The following is a 23,508-nucleotide window of genomic DNA, read 5'->3' as shown; positions in this document are numbered from 1 at the left end:
AGTCAGAAAGAGAAAAACAAATACTGTATGTTAACACATATAAATGGAATCTAAAAAAAAAATGGTTCTGATGAACCTAGGGGCAGGAAAGGAATAAAGACGCAGATGTAGAGAATGGACTTGAGAACATGGGGAGGGGAAAGGGTAAGCTGGGATGAAGTGAGAGAGGAGCATCGACATATATACACTACTAAATGTACAATAGATAGCTAGTGGGAAGCAGTCGCATAGCACAGGGAGATCAGCTCGGTGCTTTGTGACCACCTAGAGGGGTGGGGTAGGGAGGGTAGGAGGGAGGGAGACGCAAGAGGGAGCGGATACATACAGCTGATTTACTTTGTTATGCAGCAGAAACTAATAAAACACTGTAAAGCAATTATACTCCAGTAAAGATGTAAAAAAGAAAGTGTATAAAGTTCAGAGAAAGCTGGTGGGGGAGGGAGTTGGCTGTCATTTGAACACAATGAGTAAGACATCAAAGCTAAGGGCAGAAGAAGATCCTGAAGAAAGGTGAAGACCATTCTCTCTGGAAACCCCACTTGATGGACTGGTCAAGACCCTGGCTGTGGTCCAAAGAAATCACCCCATTTCAGAACAACAGAGCAACCTTAAAAATGCCTGCAGAACACAGGAGCTGGGCTAGGCTCTGCACTCATGCTCCAGCTCTAGGAGATAATGTAACTGGTATCCAAATGGAAAGAAATCAGGTCACTCCAAATAGTCTGGTAACAACTACCAGCATTTGACAGAATGGGACATTTGAACACATCTCTCTCAGGCACTGATAGATCCTGTCGATTAAAAATAAATAAATAAGAAATAAAAGATATAGATTATTTTATGGTATCTATTTGATTTAAAAATTATACATCAGGTACTGTATTCTATAACAGAAATATACATATTTTAAAATGTTGAAATATTTTCTAACACAAAAGCCTTCAAGCAGTAATTCAGAAAATTTCAATAAATTCCAAAAAAAACTTAAAATGTCATATTCTAAGAAAATAGTTTAACAAATATATCTAATAATGAAGTTTAGATAGGCACTCAGAAAAGCACAATCACTTGAAAATTTAAAATACATAATACTCATGGTCTAAATAGTAAATGCAAACTATAAAGTAAGTACTACTTGCAATCATTGTCAATAATTATCAGTATAAAGTAATATGTGACAGAAGAGGGCTAGCAACTAGAGATTGAAAAATAAACAAGAGATGGACTGTCTACAAATATTTTACAGTCAAATTGGGCATGCTGTTTAAAAGACAATATAGTGTTACAGGTATAGTGTGGATATTATGTGACACACAAACATCATCTAACTAATTCTTGGAATTTCAGGGAAACCTGTAGGAGTAAATGATATCTAAGCAGAGTCATGAAGTGCTAACAAAGTGGGGTGTGTGTTTGTGTGTGTGTGTAGGATCTCAAAAATCAGGTGGAGAAGTTTTAAATGAACCAAAATGTGAATTTTTGTCATCTTTTTCCACTCACCCAAGAGTGAAATGGGTTAGAGTGTAGCTATGTTGGCAGGGGTAGAAGCTATACATAGCTTAACAACATGGTCTTTCCTCTTTGAGGCTTGTCTGGCTACCACGGCTGGGTGCCTAACTCGCCCGCAGCAAAGACCAGTAATAAGTCCTCAATTTTGCACCAGCAAGCCACTTGGCAGTAGGTTAATTACACTGAATCTCCTTCCATCGTGATACAGATAGGGAGTTGTACTCACTGGAATAGACACTTGTTCTGAATATGCATTTGTCTTCCCTGACCAAAATGACATCTATGAACTTATCAGGTCTGAATACCATTGTGGATCCCATGCAACACTGGTTTGGACCAAAGAACAACAAAGGGTTTATGTCAGGGAATTCACTTTTCTCATGATGTACCCTGTTACTCAGTGGCCGCTCAGCTGACAGGATAGTAGAGTATGCTGTTGAAGGCTCAGTTCAAGAAATTTGTGAAGCTGGAGGGCAGTTTAATAGGATGTGTTATATAAAGTAAACAAGGTTAAATGCTCTAGCCTAGAGCTAGAATACTTGGGTCCAGAAATCAAGGATTCAGTGGAAGTGATTCCTCTATTAGACCTAATAACCTACTTGCAGAATTTTTACTTCTATTACTCAAAATTTTTGCCTTTGATGGTTCACAGTTCTTGGTTCCTGAGGATGTAATGCTTTCCCCAAAGGATAAAATACTGTTTTAATTTAGTTGGACGTTGAAACTGCCACCAGTTCACTACTGAAATCTTTTCCCGTTGAGCTAACTGGTAAAGAAGAAAGTACTTTACTGGTTAAGTGGACTGATCTCAATTAACAGAAGGAAATTGGTTTACTGATATATACTAGGACAGGAAGGATTATGTCTGGAGCCCAGGGGATTCTCTGGAGCTTCTCTTATCATTCCATATTCAATGGTGAGTGTTAATGGAAAACTGGAACAGTTCTATAAATTCTTGATCACAGAGCTTAAAACCTTCTGGAAATAAAGGCTTGGGTCACTTCTCTGGAGAAGAACCTTTACAAACTAGGGTTCTGGCTAATAACCGGGGAAGATGAAGTTCATGGTGAATAAGCAAGTTATAGAAATGAGAACATTAGCGGTAAATTTATATAGTTTCTTCCTTATTTATTTGAACATATTAATTTACTTTTCCCCCCTTTTTTCCTCTAATATTTTATACTTTAAAATGTTTTTTAAGTTAAAATAGATCCAATGGAGTATTACTAAACCACAAGAGGAATAACTATCCCTAGAGATAGACTTGAGGACTGATTAACATTGTTTCTTCCTTTTGGGGAAGAGGGTAAAAGCCTTTCATTTGTATGACAGTGGCTTTATCACATCAGGCAAAAACATGAAAGTGTTGTTATTGTTGCTTGGAAATTATATACGCATAGAAGGCTAAGAACAGACACCAAGAAACCTTTCATCCCTTTGCTCTCAACCTCCATTCCTACCTCCTGTGCTCTGTTATATTATAAAGCCTCTGTGACACCACAAAAGGCACTTCTAAGATTTTCTTGGTTAAGTTTCCAATAGGAGGCACATATTAAAGTTTAGAAGGCAGAAGAAAGAGAAATGTGACTCTCTTCACTTCACGTTTCTGGAGGCATCTCCAGCAGGACAGCGCAGGAAAAGTTTCAGCACTGGAGGGGAGAACAGTGGCAGTGAGGGATCCAGGCAGCTGCTTTAGACTAGAATAAGCTCGGGGCATCTGGAATCCAGCAACAGAAGCCTTCTCAGCATGGCACCCTTAGTGTATGGGAAAGTGTTTGCGTCTCCAGCCCAGAAAAGGGAAACCAGTTACTAAATCTTGAGTTGCTTTATCTTTTCTTCTTTTTGCCCCATACCTTTGTCTTATCTCTTTTGTTCCTCCAGTTCTTCCAACACTGTTATAAAAAATACAGTATTAATTTAATATTTCTCTGTTTGAAGCAACTACACTGGATTTTGTTACCTAACTGACATGTGCCCCAATTCACTCTTCTAGGGTTCAGTCCAAATGAGGGAGGGACACACCTGATTGATTGACAGGGATACTTAAGATCTAGAGGTTACTTTCAAATCACCATTTTGGACTTCTTATGTCTGCTGTTCAGGACATGCATGTAAGAGGAAGGGTAGCCCAGAATGCCAAAAAGGGCAGAACTGTGGTGAGGCAAAGGAAAGAAAATAATCTGTACTTCTAAGCCTCTCTCATTTCTAAGCCACTCCCACATGGCAGACTGCTGGCATTAAAATCAGTGTACACACCTTTAGGTCAGCCATGTGGCAGGGGAGAATGATGCTGTGGCAGCATACAGGTATGGACCAACTGAACTAAGACTTCAATGGGGGAAAGAATAAAGGGTTACACAATGCAACCCAGTCCAACATGCAGCCAACTTGGCCCAAGAGGGCTCTAACAAAGTCCAGAGAGCACAGAGTAAGACTGGCATCCAGTGATGCCAGTAATCACATTTTAGTCATCATGAATGTGATACCACAGGGTATATGTGCCCTCCTTTTTTAAAACCAATTCTCAGCTGAAAGAGCAAGGGTGTGCAAATAAGAGACCATGTACAAGTAGTCCCAAAGACAGACAATTACCTAATATGATTTTGATATAAAAGCCTGCCAAGGATTACACAAAACATAAAGCTACTCAAAGATTATAAATGCAGATATTAAAAGCAAACCTTATGCAAATTGAATTCAGAGCCATGACTAAGGGCCATTTACTGCTAGATTGAAAAAAAACACTATTAAGCTATTTAGAAACTTATCAATAAAATGTAACTTTGATTCAAAAGAAAAAAAGGATTATGACCATCTTGCTGCTAGAAGCCATTTAATAGTATTCAGAACACATTTCTGAGAAACATTCGGAGTTCAACAGAAATATAAGAATACATTTTACATTATGAAGTATATCTCTATCATAACAACACCCCTCCCCCAAGAAATTTTAATACTAAACAACCAAAAGCAATCCTATTTAAGTCTGAATATAGTTAAAAGATACCCATAACATCACTAACGCTTTACAATGGTCTAAAAGCTTTAGTTGATGCAACAAAACACTAACCAGAAATAATACATTTAGGAGCTGGAAAGGAGAAAATAAGTTATGAGAGGCCTCATGGCATAGAAATTAAGAGCTCAGACTTCAAAGGCAGATGACCTGTGTTATACTCCAGAGTCTTGTCCTCTCTAGCTGCCACTCAAAGAACTTTGTGACCTTGAGATAATCACTTGACCTCTGTACTTCAGTTTACTCATCTGTAAAATACGGCTAGTAACAGCACATATCGAAAAGAGTTATTGTAAAGATAAATGAGTTAATATAGATGAAGTACTTTTGAAAATGTGGTAACTGTTTGCTATTACAAACATTTCATATATATATGAACTCATTCATATATATATATGAATTCATATATATATGAATTTAAGCCTGGAAACAAAGATTCAACTGATAATCTAATAAAGCTAATATATGTGATTGCAGAAAGTTGCCTAAAGATCTCATTAAACATATGGATATTATTAGCAATAGCTGGTTAAAAATATAATTTAAAAAGTACTCCTTTGTGATAGCATGAAAACTTAAAATATATAGCAATAAATAAGATATCTTCAGATCCTGCATTTCAAAAATTACAAATCTTTACTAAGAAAAATAAATTGAAAAGAGTTTTATAATGCTTTTAAATGGGTGGAATAAATATTATAATATGTAAATTTTAAAATAAATTTAAATATAATACAACCCAAAATGTTTTCCCTATTTTCAAACTTGACATAGGTCAAATTTATGATTTCCAACTTTGATACGTATCACTTCTATAGTTTGAAAGGAAAATAAAATTACGATTAATATTGTTATTTGTCTCATACCTCATAGAAGGCAATGATATGGTGAAAAAACTTTACTTGGTTTTACTTCTGCTACCAGTGATTAAACCTTAGACACATCATAAAGCACTTTGTTCAGGTGTCTCATCTTTTAAAAAGAGATGACCATTAGATCGATTTAGAGTACATGTAAATATGCTTTGAAAGTTAGAAGGGCTAGTGCAATAAATAAAGAAATCTTTGCCTTTTGAAAGACAATGTATTTTATAAAGTTTATTCCTCTACTTTTATAAAAAAAAAAAAAAGAAAGTGCACCCCAGAGAAACCAAATGGATTTTCCCAGGTGACAACGTCAGTGGCAAAACCCTGACAGGGACCTATATCAAGTACCTTTTGGACCACATGCAACGCATAATGAAATGCTCCAAACTTGAGGTATTTGGGGAGAATTCAACACCTCTGAAAACTGGTCAGAGACAAAGAAGACCAAAAGTGATTAGTCTGACATTACAGAATACATAAAAATTACTAAAGACCCACAAAGCACCCAAAAGGAAAAAAACATAGAGAATCAATGATATATTGGGAGAATTTATGTCCATATTACTTGGGAAATGAAAATAGTGTCATAGAAAATTTTAAAAAATAGGTTAACATTCAGAAGACTTATCAAAGTAATTGCCACACTATTTTCAAATACCCTTTTAGTTAAATATTTATGATGTTTAATAAATTAAAATGCCCATGGCATTATATAAAGAAAATCCAACTGACATTTATTAAGGCCTGCTCTGTGCCATGAAAAGCACATAACAACCATGAAAGGATGAAGACTGATCATCACCATTTTACAAACAGGTTCAACTGGGCTGATACTGAGGAAGTACTTGGTCCAAAACCCAAGTCTACTCAGTGAGAAAGGATCACAGTCAAGATCTAAATTTAAGTTCCTTCCAAAGCTTGAGCTTTTCATTGACCTCATGGTGTTAGAAGGGTTAATATAATCCACTGTAGTCTACGTACCAAAGTGGTAGAATAAGGTTGGTGCTCCTACCTGGTTTCCAATCCAAACCCTGTTGGGTGGTAATGGCATTACCTCAGCCAAGTTATTTAACTTCTCTACATTTGTTTCTTTTTTTTTTTTTGTAATATGAAAGTAAATACCAACAATAATTATTCCCACCTTAAAGGAATTAAATGAATTGATACAGAAACCATTTAGAACCCTGGCTGACACTCATCTTTTATTTTAGTGGCTAAAACATATACAACATTTATGTCCTTAAATAGAGGTAAAAAGCAACATTGAAATGATAAAACCAAGCTTACTGCACACCCAGAGATGGGAGAAAGCTGGCACTAGGCACAGCCCAGCAGTCACAAACGAAGGTTTAGACCAGAGGGCTGAGGAAAATTGTGGTGGTGGAGAGTTATCTAACTTCAGCCAGGAAGAATGACAGATTGGAAAGCTGGGTGAGAAAGAAGTGACAAAGGTCTGGATGAGTGTACCATCTGGGAGGAAAGGGTGCTCTAATATTCAGAAGCCAGCTACATAGGTTACACAGTGTAAATTCTACTACTCCATCCACCAATGACAAAAAGGGAAATTAACTTTAAATGACTGCAAAAACAGCAGTCGGTCCAACATGAAACCTCAGTACTATGATGAACATGCCATCAAGAATCAGTTCCTAAACATTAAAAAAATCAAACCAAGAAAGACACAGAAAGTCAAATTGTGAAAGAATTTACACCTGAGAGCACATCTGATAGAGTAACCAGAATTGTTTCAAAACCACTTAATTAAATATTGGGCTACTGATTTTCCTATAATTCCCAAAAGCAGATACAGGAATTATGAAAGTCCACAATTCCTTATTCATCTATAAAATACTTTCATGAGGTGTAAAATTAAACATCAAATAATCTATTATCATTATAAGAGGAAGACAACATAAAGTATAAAGCCTTAAATTCTAGAACAAGCACCTTCTGTTTCTTCCATGTAACCTTAGGCAAATCATTTTCCCTCACTTTGTTGGAGCTTATTTATCCATAAAATAAAGAGAATAAACACTTCCCTCTCAGCACTATAGTGTCAAGATTATCAAATGAAATAATGTATATTAAAGTGCTTTTTAGATGTTATAATACAATTAGAATAGATTATAATTATTAATTCCTAATTGCGAAGAGTATCTGTTACTGTAAACAAGTCACCGAACTTGCTACCTCTGAGAATATTCTAAAAATAAGGTAATAATAGAAACTCAGCAAAAATTTTTAATGTATTATTAAAAATCGTGCCTCTATTCATCTGTTGATGGGCATTTGGGTTGTTTCCACACCTTGGCTATTGTGAGTAATGTTGCAATAAACATGAGTGTGCATATATCTAGTCAACATCTTGTTTTCATTTCCTTTGGGTATATACCTAGAAGTAAAATTAATGGATCGTGTGGTAGATCTATTTTTAATTTTTTGAGGAACTCCCATATTGCTTCCCATAGTGTTTGGACTAATGTCCATTCCCACCCACAGTGTATTAAGGACTCCCTTTTTACCACAACCTCATCAGCACTTGTCTCTTGTCTTCTTGTTGATAGACATCCCAACAGGTGTGAGGTGATAACTAGTGGTTTTTATTTGCATCTCTCTGATGATTAGTGATGTTGAGCATCTTTTTATGTGCCTGCTGGCCACTTTTAATGTCTTTTTTGGAAAAATATCTACACAGTTGACCTGTGAACAATGCAGGGGTTAGGGCCATCTACCACCACGCAGGTGAAAATCCACATGTAACTTTATAGTTGGCCCTCCATTTCCACCGTTCTGCATCCACGGATTCAACCAACTGAGGATCGTATAGTGCTGTAATTTATTGAAAATAATGTGTGTATGAGTGGACCTGCACAGTTCAAACCTACGATCTTCAAGAATCGACTGTTTTCATTTCTTCTGCCCATTTTTAATCACATTGTTTGTTTTTTTGTTATGAAGTTGTATTAGTTATTTATATATTTTGTACATGAACCCCTTATCCAATATATAGATTGCAAAAAATGGTATATGTACACAGCAGAATAGTATTCATCCATGAGAAAGGAGGATATCTTGCCATTTGTGACAATATGAATGGACCTTGAACACATTATGCTAAGTGAGATAAGTCAGACAGAGAAAGACAAGTACTGTATGACACCACTTCTAAGTGTAGTCTAAAACTAAGTTAAAACTGTAAAAAAGCACAGAGTAAAATGGTGGTTACCAGGAGATGGGGGCTGAAGGGGTAAGACTGATGGTGTTTAAGGATACAAACTTGTAATGAGTAGTAAATAAGCCATGGAGATCTAATGTACAGTATAATGAATATAGATAATAATATTGTACTATAATGATGTAACATGATAAATATTACTTCAATGACAATCATAGTACAATATATAAATGTATCAGGTAACACACCGTATACCTTAAACTTGCAAAGTGTAACATGCTAAATTTATCAAATACAGAAAAGAAAAGAAACGAAATTGTACTCTAGATTTCTTTTCTTAAGAGTATGCAACAACAAAGTTGAACACAAAGTTTAAAAAGGCCAAAGTTAAAGAAAACAGAATTTTTTAAAAAAAGAATGAGACAAATTTGACATTCTATACTAATATTGAATATTATTTCACTTTGTATACTTACAGCAGTATCTATTTAATAAGCTGTGCAATTACTCTGCAGTTTTATTGCATGCAAAGAGAAAAATTTTCCTTATAAAATATAATACAGATTGAAAAAAATTCATTTGAAAACATTTAATAACTGTCATACTCAGGAGTCTAAATGGCGCTATTTTACTACGTCTAAACTGTGAAAAAAAAATCATTGAAGCCTTCATAGCAAGAAGAAAAATCCCGGGACCCTACTAACAATTTAGTGTGGCCAGTTCTTGTAGAATGTTGATTTTACTTTTCACAGAGACATACCGAGATGCTGTTCATTATGATTAAGACTTTATAACTATAAACAGGTAAAAAAATTAGTGTGAGGTTCATTATACTACAGACATCCTTTAGCATGTGATGGCATCTAGACCTCAAAAATGTTTCTTTGAACTTTTTACCTTAAAAAATAAGTACAGGTAAAGATCACTCACAAGAGAGTCTGTGACTCCAAAGGAGGGATACTATCCTAGGATTTACAGATCTTATCTACGAGAGGTCAATGAATAGAACAGATCTGTGCATGTGTATTGGGGAAAAAAGTCATATTTTCACTGAATTCTAAGTGAAAATTTATCATTTGCTTGGATTATGATGTTAGTCAACGACGCACAATAGGAATAGCAGTATTTATGAACTTTTCTTCATACAAAGTATATTTTCATATATTTTATTACAATTACGTAAAGTATGACTTAAACTCATCACAGCTTCAGAATTACTCTTATTATTAAACATTTGCCTAGACCTTATTTACCATATTATGATGCCTGTGTTTGACTACACCACAAATTTGATTTCTCGTGTTTTGATGACTGTATTCTAATAAAATTGATTCTCTGTGTAATCCTCTGCATTTGATTATATGCATTTAAAATATTAAAATCATTATTTTGAAAGGGGATGCATAAACTTCATCAGACTTCCAAATGGACCCATGGCACTGTGGTGGCTCTGTATTGTGTCAGCTGGGCTAGGACAAACAACATTGCTCAGAACCCCCTACCCTGTATGATTCCAGTTAGGTGGGTCATGGAGACAATTTTTTGAGATTTGTGGGTACCAGTGAAGCAGCAGCCATGTTGTTTTTTATCTGGAAGGGCAGGGCAGAGTCATCAGGTGCCTCTGTAGATCACGCACAGTGCATCTTATCTATTCAGCCTCCTTCAGCCTCTCCTGCATCACATGTGTGTTTAGCTCTGTAATGATCATGGCCCCAGTTTCTCCTGAATGACATCTGTATCACCAAGGTTGAAAGCAGTGAAAAGTAAGAACTGACATGACTTCCAATCCATTTCCCTTGGTTTCAGCAAATGCTTGTGAGTTACAGCATACTCTTTCCCACATTACATCCACCTTCTCTTCCCAGCTGCCTGTCCTGTGGATTTAAACTCTAGACACATGCAAAGACAGCGGCCCTATTGACATCTTTTAACCAGCTCCTATAATTATGTAAATCCTTATAAAAAGTTCTTATAACAAATATATACTTTTTTCTAATTTTTCAACTTCTCTGATAGAATACTAACTGATACAGCACAAAAATTATGTTAAGAAACCCTGTTTTAAAACAATTTTTTTGAATTATCACAAGACACTGATAAGTATAAGGCCATTAACTTAGCTAACATTTATTCTAACTTTAAAAGTAAGTACTGGCTGACATTTTCTGGTCGAGAATGTATGTAAGTTAACTTCACAGTAAAACAATTTAATCACAATTTAGTCACATATTTAATCACATACCACGTATCTAATGGTTTCAGGTCAGGATATGTCAGAAGACAACCCTGAAATGGAGAGCAGAAGAAGAAAAAAAAACCCAGAAAATAGTCCCAGAAAGTGTTTGTTTCAAAGGGTGAGAATGAATTATTGAAGGGCAGTTCTAAAGTGCCACGACTCAATTCAAGGGGATAATTTAATTCTGCTTCTAGTTGAGTTCATAACACACTTCAGTCTTATCCCATGGCATAATATTGAGTCTTATACATCAGTCTTACTCTATAGTTGTTTTTTAAGAAATTTATGTGATTTTTTTGTGCCACAACACAAGTGACAGAATAACATCACTGATATATAGGAACATATTCCCAGCCATTTTAGAATGGAGAGCTTTACATTCCTTCTTCAATCATAGAAGAGAGACATACTCAGAACAAGATCTGAATGTGATGCAAAAACTCTTTTGACTGTTTTTGTGCAATGGTTGAAGCTGAATACCTACATTCCTAACTCTTGTCTGTGAACATGAGCAGTAATGCATTTAGACACATGACCATTTTGCCTTTAGACTAATAACACTGAGGAACTACTCAAACTAACCCTTGGAAAAGTACAGAAAACTCTACATCATTTGGAGCCGATTTTTCCCCTTTGGGCTCCAAATGATATAGAGTTTTCTGTACCATTGCAAAGCAGAAAAGACAACCTTTTGCAGATGTAGCATTTGAAATATGACCAATGTTAGGTTTGGGTGGGGAACCCTCAAAACACAATTAAATGCCTGTGTTTGTCACCATCAACAATGCTTCGATCCAGTCTTCTCAAAATACAACAGAAAATCTGAAACCAGGATTCTAAGCAGCATTAAAAAAAAGGTCTTACTTGTACACATTCTTTAATCCACAGAAGACTCAGAGAGTTGGCAAAGGTAGAGGAACAGTCTGGAAAAGTCTATTTCAGCAGATTGATATTTATGTACTATTCTGCTCCCATGTAAATTTGCAAGGAGCTCATTTTCATTTACTTAATAATAGAAAGTTGGGATGTAGACCATTAACATTAAAGAGATTTGAGGCTACGTGCAACAATACTAAATGTCCGTCGGTCTGTGTATAAAAACTTTTTTTCAATTTCTGTAATTTCATATATTTGTCAAAACATCTTCCGTGTTCATAATGACTTCACTGAAACAAATTCAGTTTGAGATAAACTCTATTTCTTGGGAAAGTCCCTCTCATTTTCTCAGAGAAGTATTATATAAGCTACTGTAACAGGGCCAATTATCTGAAGCATATTAAGAAGCAATGATGCATAAAACCTTTTTCAATATCAAGTTCAAAGCAGGACAAAAGGTGAATTCATTAATGTGAATGTTAAGACAAATGAAATAGAAAGTCACAGTGGTTAATTATGCCGAGGAAACAAATTAGAGTTTGTCACACTTAAAGAAAGTCTTTTTTAAATAACTAAATTATTCAAAAGGCGAGTTTTGTCAATATTGTTTCTGAGGCTATAATGTCAGGAATGTGTGTGTGTCTATGTATGTATGAATTTTTAAAAAACAATAAAAATGGAGAAACTAATGATTTTTGTTATATTTTCTTTTTTTAATTTTTAAAAAATAATAATTTAAATATACTTGTTTATAATGTTGTGTTAGTTTCAGGTGTGCAACAAAGTGATTCAGTTATATATGTATTCTTTTTTTTACATTCTCTTCCATTACAGGTTATTACAAGATATTGAATATAGTTCCCTGTGCTATACAGAAGGTCCTTGTTGGTTATCTATTTTATATATAGTAGTGTGTATCACAGATGCCCAATGATGCAATTGATGGTAATTATGAACAAAGAAGAAGAGATGTGTCTCTCTGCTAATAAGCAAGGACCACTGGTACAGCTGAGGAGAAAAAATAACATATAAAATTTTGCTGTTTTTAGAACTGATGCTTACTGTGTTGATCTCTATTCTATACATGAATATCTAACTGAAAAGAAACTGACTTTTCCTTTTAGTGACTTCTAATTTTTACACTTAAACTTACTTGCTTGTACTTACATTACACAGTAGTTTTTTTTTCCCATTTAGAGGCATTAAGAGCTTTACTCCAAATAATAAAAGAGCCATAACTTCCTAGTACAGAACACAGATAAGGAAAGAAAGAGTGGGTGAAGAGCACACACTTCCATCACTCTACTTGGACACGGTGTTTCCCTAGCAGATTCATCACAATGGAATTTCAATCAGATTAAACTCCTTAAGAGAGCAAACTTAGGTTTTACTATGTTGATAATATTTAGTGTATCTTTAAGATCTTCTGCCGTATCTTTAAGACAGACATACAGCACTTTTAGATATCCTTTTAGCACTCTTAAGCATTTAGAGTTCCTTCCTGACAAAAATTTTCATCCTGCACATGGGTACCTCAACTTCTGGTGATAAATAGAATGGCCAGCAATATGTGCTACCAAAGAATATGTGTAGCTAAGTGAATGAATTGATAACCTTTAACTTTCACAATGAAATGTCTTTATTTTCAACATGGCTGATTATCTATAACACAGAGGTGTTTTTTCATTCAGGAATGAAACATTCCCGCCCTTCAGATCCTCAGTAGAACTTCACTTATGAGTTCTCTGCCATAAAACTCCTACCTTAAACCTGCTGGAGACAGCTGATGTTCAAGAATTGTCTAAGGAATAAGTTGTCAACTACTTACTCCTCCACAATTCTTCAGGCTCTTCCCTGTGTACGGAGATAATCAGAAAGCTACCATAATCATTTTGTTTCTTTGTGTAATTGCATTTAAGTTTTGTTCAAGGTGACTACCAAAGCTCATACAAGAAACAACCAACTGTATGCGGAAGACCTTTCACATATTTTAAAAAGCTGCTGTTGAGAATGCGTGCCATTATGTGGTTCAATCGTATAAACATCCTTATAACATATGGGGGAGAAAAATGATTCTCTTGATGAACTGTTATCCTTTCTTTTAGACAAGGTTAGACTAACAAACTTAAAGCTTTATACTGAAATGCCATAGCTTTCTCCAACATATTTATTTGTTTTGTTTGGACATAAACAATCTCTAGTCCAATTCTGTGCTAAGCTCATGCCCTTCATCATATACCAGTAGTTTTTGGCTCACAGTTTTTATTTTTCTTGCCAATCATCAAATAACTTTTAGATTAGAAAATATTTAACAACATTAAAAATACATTATGATATACATTAAAAACAAAATTGTGAAAACAGATGAAGAACAGATTATGAGAAATTAGTTTGTCTTGCTGAAATCACTGTTATCAATTCTAGTCTCTCACAACTGGTTGCAAAGGCCCCAAAAGAATCCACATGGGCACATCTCCCTGTGCTTCATAATCCTCTTGAAAAGTCACTGATAAATATTTTTATTCTAAATTATTTTTCACTGACACTTTGGGAAATATTAAGTTGTTTTCCTTTTATGTATTTATGTCAACTTCCCTCAGTAGGTAGCTATACCATCTGTACTACTCTCTTTTGTATACACTATGTATATTTTTACAAATGTTCCTTGAATCAGGGCAAGCATAGTTCTGTCTTCCTCAGAGAATGTCTAAGTTGTTTCTGGCCACATCATAAATAGTTGCCTATTAATGGATGAGAAAAATCAATACATGAAATGACTAGGCCTCTACCTCATAGTTACCTCTTTCTGACCAAGCGTCTCTGTCTTTTAGGAAAGTAAGAAGAATCTTTGTCAATAGAACAAAAAAATCAAATCCATTTTATTACTACAAAGTGTCCAAACTTATAAAACAAACTGTTCAATGTCTATAACGAAGCAAATAATTACTCCTGAATGTCAACTCGGGACTTTATGTGAGTAAAAGTTACTCCAAAATGAATGAACACATCTTTCACCATTTCAATAATTCCTGTTTATTCACTTAAAAATTCACTTTTAGGTAAACTAGAGGTGCAGTGACAGTATAAATTATAAATGAATACAAATAACCCTTTTTTTTTTTTTTTTTTGCGGTACACGGGTCTCTCACTGCTGTGGCCTCTCCCGTTGCGGAGCATAGGCTCCGGACGCGCAGGCTCAGCGGCCATGGCTCACGGACCCAGCCGCTCCGCGGCATGTGGGATCTTCCCAGACCAGAGCACGAACCCGTGTCCCCTGCATTGGCAGGCGGACTCTCAACCACTGCACCACCAGGGAAGCCCCCCATTTGTTTTACTATCAAAAATGCCAATAACATTAAAAGCGAAAAGAATAGGTTTGAGATAAGAATATGAGTAGAGATAAGTCACTCTTGGAAAATAAGCTGAGGATGTTTCAAAATCGGAAGATTTCACCACTTACATCAACCTTACCAACTGCCCTCTTCACCCCAACCTCTTAATTTTCATATTTCCATTCATCGCACATTTTTTCCACTTATTCAGAGTTAGAAGTATGACATAGTCTTTGATTTTTCTTCCCCCCATGTCAGTTATTCAGGAATTGATAGGAGAGGATTTCACTGAAATGTCTCTGGTGACTGACCCTCCCACTGAATAAAGTATAGGCTGCCCAGAATGGAGTTAAGACCTTTCCTCGTTTAGACCAATCTTACTTCTTAGCTTTGCTGCTCACTACTCATTTTATAAAATTCACTTTCCAACATCTTTAAAGATAGAATCTATCACCATATCCTAAGTAAATTCTTAAGCCAAGTCTCTTTTTACTCTGTCCGATCTGTGATGTGAGTCCCTTAGTTTTTCCTATGTTTCATTTCTCAAATTTAATTACATTGACTCTGAATAACTGCAGCACTTCATTCATTCATTCATTGTTCTTTTCTCCATCTCTTTAAATATGTATGTGGCATACAAGGGTACACTTAACATGTTGCAGGGTGTCAGAGAGCTATAATACAGTCTGAGTTTTTTACTGACTTTAATCCTACATTCAATTTTTATATAATTGATTTTTTCTCCACAATGAAACTGTAGCAATTTGGAAGCACTGGTCTTTTGCAATTTTCCTTTATTCTCCACAGTTCTTAGCACAAATATTCATTTGATTGAATTAAATAATTCAATCATTTGATTGAATTAAAAAATCTTACAAAACATAGTGCTGATTTCATCACTACTGAGTTTCTTGGAAAAGAAAGTCTATAAAATAACTAGCATTATAAGCCAGAAGATAGAGTGATTTCTAAGTTAGAATCATTCATGACCTAAAATACCAGAAAAATAGCCTCTATTGATAGATATTACCTTGTGAAATATAATCCTCTCTTAAGGGAATAGCAATATTGGACAGCAAAAAGACAGCTATGAGTTTTGGGGTTTTTTTTTTTTGCTGTACGCGGGCCTCTCACTGTTGCGGCCTCTCCCGTTGCGGAGCACAGGCTCCAGACACGCAGGCTCAGCGGCCATGGCTCACGGGCCCAGCAGCTCCGCAGCATGTGGGATCTTCCTGGACCAGAGCACGAACCCGTGTCCTCTGCATCAGCAGGCGGACTCTCAACCACTGCGCCACCAGGGAAGCCCCCTATTTTTTTTTTTTTTTAATGTGCTCCTTAAAAATTTGTTTAAATGACTTCCAGTCAGATGACATGAGTAGAGCTCCCAGGGAGGTTCTCATTCCAAAGGCAGAGGGTCCACTTTGATCATCCTTCACACCCTTAGAGAAAAGTGTACTAATTCTCCATTAGCAACTAGACAGTATTCAACTGGGACCACAGCGGAGCAGGAGATGTTTTGCTAAACCAGTTAGCTTCCTCCTTTGTACGGTCTCAGAAAAGCAAAGTCAATGTTGACTGAAGCTAATGACTTATTACAGAATGTAAAGCAGCAACCAACGTATGATCTCATAATCCTAGGTTTGGAAAATTTCATGTTGAATTAATTAGCATTTTTTCTCTCAGATAGTCTCTACAAGATAGGATCTGTGTTGCTTGAAAAGTCTTTCAAAATAAGGGATTTTCAAACGTGTATCTATAGCTATTCTAGCACTTAAAAATTCTCTCAGCATGGAAATCTGCACTATTAATAGTCCAGGTTTTTGAATTTTTTAAAAAATCAGTACAAAATAAAGAATGGGTCACATTTTTGTAAGATTTCTTAATATACACTGAAGAATAGTATTCAGTTATTTCAGTATGTTTTCTTTTTCAAATGGAATTATTCTACTTCCTTAATTTTTTTTTATTGGAGTATACTTCTAGTACTGAGAATATTTAATCAAAATTTTTATTTCTCCCCTGTACCTTCTTGGTACATTCCAGATTCTTCATTAGATGAATAAACTACAAGTGCTCAGAGAAATCAAGAAGAGTGTGATCCAGCCAAGAATACATTTGTGCCTGGTTCTTAAAAATCTTTCTTATTAATCTAAGTTCTAATAATACGTCCGTAGTTCCCAACTTGGATTTCTTAGAGCTGTAGGGATTGATGTAGTAATAGGGAAACAGGAAACTCCTGTGAAATCCTAATAGAAAATGTATGTTCACCACTGATCAGATGGCACAGGTCATATTCAACACTAAATTTCTTTGCCATTTTTCATGCATAAGGCTTGATACATAGTAAATATTCAACAAATATTTCTTACTAATATAAAATTGTATAAAGTCATTTAAATGCTGTTGCTATTCAATGATAAACTTAGAATTTATGAGGAAGATACATACATAGAGAAATCCTTAACAAAAATAGAAAATTGAACATTTTTATTAAATGCAGTGTTTTAGGGAGAGAATTCCCTGGTTTCCATTTAGAAAAATAATAATGTAAATGGACAGGGCTTGAAAAAAGTGGAATTGCTATATCTTAGTTTAAATTTAAGATAAAGATTTTTTGTTAATCTTCTATATAATCCTTATTTTTTGTCTTCTATATAATCCTCTATATAATCTTATATTTTTTAATCTTCTAAATAAATCCTTATTTATTTATGAGATATGTTAATATTTATCTTTACAAAATTTCCAATTTTGTGAGTGATTCACCAATTTCAAGATCTTTTTGACTGATTTATGCCTTCCAAATTACTATATACATTTCTAAAATCTATTCTAACTTTTGAGTGTGTTTTTCCAGTTACCATACTCCATATTAATCCAGCTTGTTCAAAAATACTGGAGCAACAAAATACCCCTGCTGAATGCACTTGGAATAGCCACTTCGCTGCTGATTACAGATCTCCACGTACATCGCTTCATCCAGATGACCCTCCCCCATCCACTTACTATGGGGGGACATAGCACAATTTTTTTCTCTTGTTTATTGGGAATAGTTTACTTGAATAAAAAGCACACACACAAAAAAAACACAGAAAAGAAAAAGTTGCAAATGTCAAATTACATGAGGTGTATTACATCCTCAATCTCCTGAGTCAGTCATAGAAAAGTAACTAGAGGCAAGGGGGTTATTCTGTATCAATATCAGAAGAGAGCTTGTAAAAGAGGGAGAAATTATTTTGCTTTCTACTGTGTTTTAGAAACTGAAATAGCAAAACTCTCAACTTTGAGGTAATCAGAAGGGTTGTAAATTCAAAGTTTCAGGAAACATTCACTTTAATGTCACTCATGACTCTCCACACAGTAGCTTTTCTTTGCCTCACATCATGTAAAATTCATGAGTGTTAGACAGATTTTAGTACATCCAAACAATGTGGTACACATCTCATCATAATGAATAATCCAGGAATGTAAAAATCTAAGTTTTAGTAACAAAAAGAAAATCAATATGTTTCCTAAAGAGGCTCAGTATTCAGTTACCTTCATCAGGACCCAAGAGGCAGCTGTTACAGATCAAATTGAAAGTATTCGTTCAGTGAAATACAGGACATTATAATTACCAATATATTCACCCAGGCCAAATCAGTATTACTGAGAGCACTGCCCATTTAAATTAGCTAAAAAACTTATAAAGTTCCTCTCACAAGTCATTAAAATATTGGATAATACATACAATGAAACAGAGTTGATCTAACAAAGAAATGTTTTTCACTATCCATTGAAATTGAATAAAATTTAGGTAAAAGAAATCTTGAAAAAATAAAATTGTCTTCTATTAAATCAAATTTGACACTAATTCCAAATTAAAAAAAAAAACTGGTTCTCTGCAGCAGAAAATCTTCTTTACTAACATAAAAATAGATAAACTTACGAAATACAGCAGTGTCTTGTTTAATCCCAGCAGAACATCTGAGGACATTCTCTCAGAACTCCTCGCGGGTACATTTCCTGAAAAAGAAAATTGAAATAAATAAACTTAAAGGGTGCACTTAAAAAAAAAAATTAACTTTAAGGAAACTAATTCTGCGTAATGGAAAGATCCCACAAATGTACAAATTGTGGGTCTATCTAAATAGTCTTTATAATGTAATAGGGAGGGTTCCCAGTGTCATTTGCGTCAACATTCAGCTCATGTGGAAGAATTTATACCAATATCCATACAGTTTCAAAATGTGTAAATACTTTTAGTATATTAAGAAGAGAAAGGTGCTGACTATCCAAGTGGGGAGATTGTTAGTAAAGCGGCTAGAATGGCCAACCCGAGCACCAGGAGAGGAAAAATGAGTACAATTGTAGCTCGAGGCCGGGGGAAGACGGCGGAAGAGTAAGACGCGGATATAACCTTCCTCCCCACAAATACATCAGAAATACATCTACACGTGGAACAACTCCTACAGAACACCTACTGAACGCTGGCAGAAGACCTCAGACCTCCCAAAAGGCAAGAAACTCCCCACGTACCTGGGTAGGGCAAAAGAAAAAACAGAGACAAAAGAATAGGGACGGGACCCGCACCTCTGGGAGGGAGCCGTAAAGGAAAAGGTTTCACACAGTAAGAGCCCCTTCGCGGTCGGAGACTGTGGGCGGCGGAGGAGGAAAGCTTCGGGGCCGCGGTGAAGAGCACAGCCACACAGGTGCGGAAGGCAAAGCGGAGAGATTCCTGCACAGAGTATCGGTGCCGACCGGCACTCTCCAGCCCGAGAGGCTTGTCTGCTCCCCCGCTGGGGCGGGCGGGGCTGGGAGCTGAGATTCGGACTTCGGAGGTCGGATCCCAGGGAGACGACTCGCGGCATGAACACACCCTGCAGGGGTTTAGTGCGCCACGGCTAGCCGGGAGGGAGTCCGGGGAAAAGTCTGGACCTGCCGAAGAGGCAAGAGACGTTTTCTTCCCTCTTTGTTACCTGGTGCGCGAGGAGACGGGATTAACAGCGCTGCATAAAGGAGCTCCAGAGACGGCGCGAGCCGCGGCTAAAAGCACGGACCCCAGAGACGGGCATGAGACGCTAAGGCTGCTGCTGCCGCCACCAAGAAGCCTGTGTGCGAGCACAGGTCAGTCAGTCTCCACACCCCCCTTCCCGGGAGCCTGTGCAGCCCGCCACTGCCAGTGTCTCGATATCCACGGGAAACTTCCCCGGGAGAACGCACGACGCACCTCAGGCTGCTGCAACGTCACGCCGGCCGGCGCCTGACGCTGGTGTAACGTCACGCCGGCGGCGCCACACGCTGGTGCAACGTCACGCAGGCCTCTGCCGCCGCAGGCCCGCCCCGCACGCCGTGCCCCTCCCTCCCCCCGCCCCCCGCCCCCCGCCCGCCGTGCCCCTTCCCCCCCCCCCCCCCCCCCCGCCCCCGACCTGAGTGAGCCAGAGCCACCGAATCAGCGGCTCCTTTAACCCCGTCCTGTCTGAGCGAAGAACAGACGCCCTCCGGCGACCTACACGCAGAGGCGGGGCCAAATCCAAAACTGAGCCCAGGGAGCTGTGCAAACAAAGAAGAGAAAGGGAAATCTCTCCCAGCAGCCTCAGAAGCAGCGGATTAAAGCTCCATAATCAACCTGATGTACCTGCATCTGTGGAATACCTGAATAGGCAACGAATCAACCCAAACTGAGGAGGTGAACTTTGAAAGCAAGATTTATTATTTTTTCCCCTTTTCCTCTTTTTGTGTGTATGCTTCTGTGTGAGATTTTGTCTGTATAGCTTTTCTTTCATAATTTGTCCTAGGGTACTTATACGTCCGTTTTTTTTTTAGTTTTTATTTTTTTTACTTTTTAAAAAAAATTTTGTTTCTTAGTAATTATTTTTTATTTTAATAACTATCTTATTTTATCTTACTTTATTTTATTTTCTTTTATCCTCTTTCTTTCTTTCTACTTTTTCTCCCTTTTATTCTGAGCCATGTGGATGAAAGGCTCTTGGTGCTCCAGGCAGGTATCAGGGCTGTGCCTCTGAGGTGGGAGAGCCAACTTCAGGACACTGGTCCACAAGAGACCTCCCAGCTCCACGTAACATCAAATGGCGAAAATTTCCCAGAGATCTCCATCTCAACACCAACACCCAGCTTCACTCAACGACCAGCAAGCTACAGTGCTGGACACCCTATGCCAAACAATCAGCAAGACAGAAACACAACCCCACCCATTAGCAGAGAGGCTGACTAAAATCATAATAAGTCCACAGACACCCCCAAACACACCACCAGACGTGGACCTGCCCACCAGAAAGACAAGATCCAGCCTCATCCACCAGAACACAGGCACTAGTCCCCTCCACCAGGAAGACTACACAACCCACTGAACCAACCTTAGCCACTGGGGACAGTCAACAAAAACAACGGGAACTACGAACCTGCAGCCTGCAAAAAGGAGAACCCAAACACAGTAAGATAAGCAAAATGAGAAGACAGAAAAACACACAGCGATGAGGGAGCAAGATAAAAACCAACCAGACCTAACAAATGAAGAGGAAATAGGCAGTCTACCTGAAAAAGATTTCAGAATAATCATAGTAAAGATGATCCAAAATCATGGAAATAGAATAGAGAAAATGCAAGAAACATTTAACAAGGACCTAGAAGAACCAAACATGAAACAAGCAATGATGAACAACACAGAAGATGAAATTAAAAATACTCTAGAAGGGAACAATAGCAGAATAACCGAGGCAGAAGAATGGATAAGTGACCTAGAAGATAAAATAGTGGAAATAACTACTGCAGAGCAGAATAAAGAAAAAAGATTGAAAAGAATTGAGGACAGTCTCAGAGACCACTGGGACAACATTAAACGCACCAACATTCGAATTATAGGGGTTCCAAAAGAAGAGAAAAAGAGAGGGACTGAGAAAATATTTGAAGAGAGTATAGTTGAAAACTTCCCTAATATGGGAAAGGAAAGAGTTAATCAAGTCCAGGAAGCACAGAGAGTCCCATACAGGATAAATCCAAAGAGAAACACGCCAAGAAACATATTAAACTGTCAAAAATTAAATACAAAGAAAACATATTAAAAGCAGGAAGGGAAAAACAACAAATAACACACAAGGGAATCCCCATAAGGTTAACACCTGATCTTTCAGCAGAACCTCTGCAAGCCAGAAGGGACTCGCAGGACATATTTAAAGTGATGAAAGGAAAAAACCTACAACAAAGATTACTCTATCCAGCAAGGATCGCATTCAGATTTGATGGAGAAATTAAAAACTTTACAGGCAAGCAAAAGCTGAGAGAGTTCAACACCACCAAACCAGCTTTACAACAAATGCTAAAGGATCTTCTCTAGGCAAGAAACACAAGAGAAGGAAAACACCTACAATAACAAACCCAAAACAATTAAGAAAATGGGAATAGGAACATACATATCGATAATTACCTTAAATGTAAATGGATTAAATGCTCCCACCAAAAGACACAGACTGGCTGAATGGATACAAAAACAATGCCCATATATATGCTGTGTACAAGAGACCCACTTCAGACCTAGAGACACATACAGACTGAAAGTAAGGGATGGAAAACGATATTCCATGCAAATGGAAACCAAAAGAAAGCTGGAGTAGCAATTCTCATATCAGACAAAATAGACTTTAAAATAAACACTATTACAAAAGACAAAGAAGGACACTACATAATGATCAAGGGATCGATCCAAGAAGACGATATAACAATTGTAAATATTTATGCATCCAACATACGAGCACCTCAATACACAAGGCAAATACTAACAGCCATAAAAGGGGAAATCGACAGCAACACAATCATAGTAGGGGACTTTAACAACCCACTTTCACCAATGGACAGATCATCCAAAATGAAAACAAATAAGGAAACACAAGCTTTAAATGATACATTAAACAAGATGGACTTAATTGATATTTATAGGACATTCCATCCAAAAACAACAGAATACACTTTCTTCCCAAGTGCTCATGGAACATTCTCCAGGATAGATCATATCTTGGGTCACAAATGAAACCTTGGTAAATTTAAGAAAATTGAAATCGTATCATGTATCTTTTCCGACAGCAACACTATGAGACTAGATATCAACTACAAGAAAAAATCTGTAAAAATATAAATACATGGAAGCTAAACAATACACTACATAATAACCAAGAGATCACTGAAGAAATCAAAGCGGAAATCAAAAAATACCTAGAAACAAATGACAATGAAAACACAACGACCCAAAACCTATGTGATGCAGCAAAAGCAGTTCTAAGAGGGAAGTTTACAGCAATACAAGCCTACCTCAAGAAATAGGAAACATCTCGAATAAACAACCTAACCTTGCACCTAAAGCAACTACAGAAAGAAGAACAAAAAAACCTCAAAGTTAGCAGAAGGAAAGAAATCATAAAGATCACATCAGAAATAAATGAAAAAGTAATGAAGGAAACGATAGCAAAGATCAATAAAACTAAAAGCTGGTTCTTTGAAAAGATAAA

General features: G+C 36.8%; 1 protein-coding gene across 16 annotated transcripts in view; it reads right to left on the bottom strand.

Moving 5' to 3' along the window:
- MARCHF1 (membrane associated ring-CH-type finger 1) overlaps window positions 1-23,508 on the bottom strand; it is a gene marked incomplete at its 3' end in the record, with an annotated part of 840,798 nt that overhangs the window by 529,983 nt on the left and 287,307 nt on the right. For 12 of the 16 annotated variants that reach the window (XM_079920607.1, XM_079920618.1, XM_079920608.1 and 9 more), the window contains exon 2: window positions 18,939-19,015. In XM_079920607.1, coding sequence (XP_079776733.1) covers window positions 18,939-19,015 — 77 coding nt within the window. Of the gene's footprint in view, window positions 1-18,938; window positions 19,016-19,968; window positions 20,195-20,219; window positions 20,273-23,508 lie in introns of those variants that run through there. The other 4 variants (XM_079920613.1, XM_079920615.1, XM_079920610.1 and 1 more) reach the window with 4 other exon arrangements.

The sequence above is a fragment of the Stenella coeruleoalba genome (genome assembly GCF_951394435.1).
Source record: "Stenella coeruleoalba genome assembly, chromosome: 4".
NCBI lineage: Eukaryota > Metazoa > Chordata > Mammalia > Artiodactyla > Delphinidae > Stenella > Stenella coeruleoalba.
Note: the sequence above shows the minus strand (reverse complement) of the source record. Positions and strands in the feature narration are given on the sequence as shown.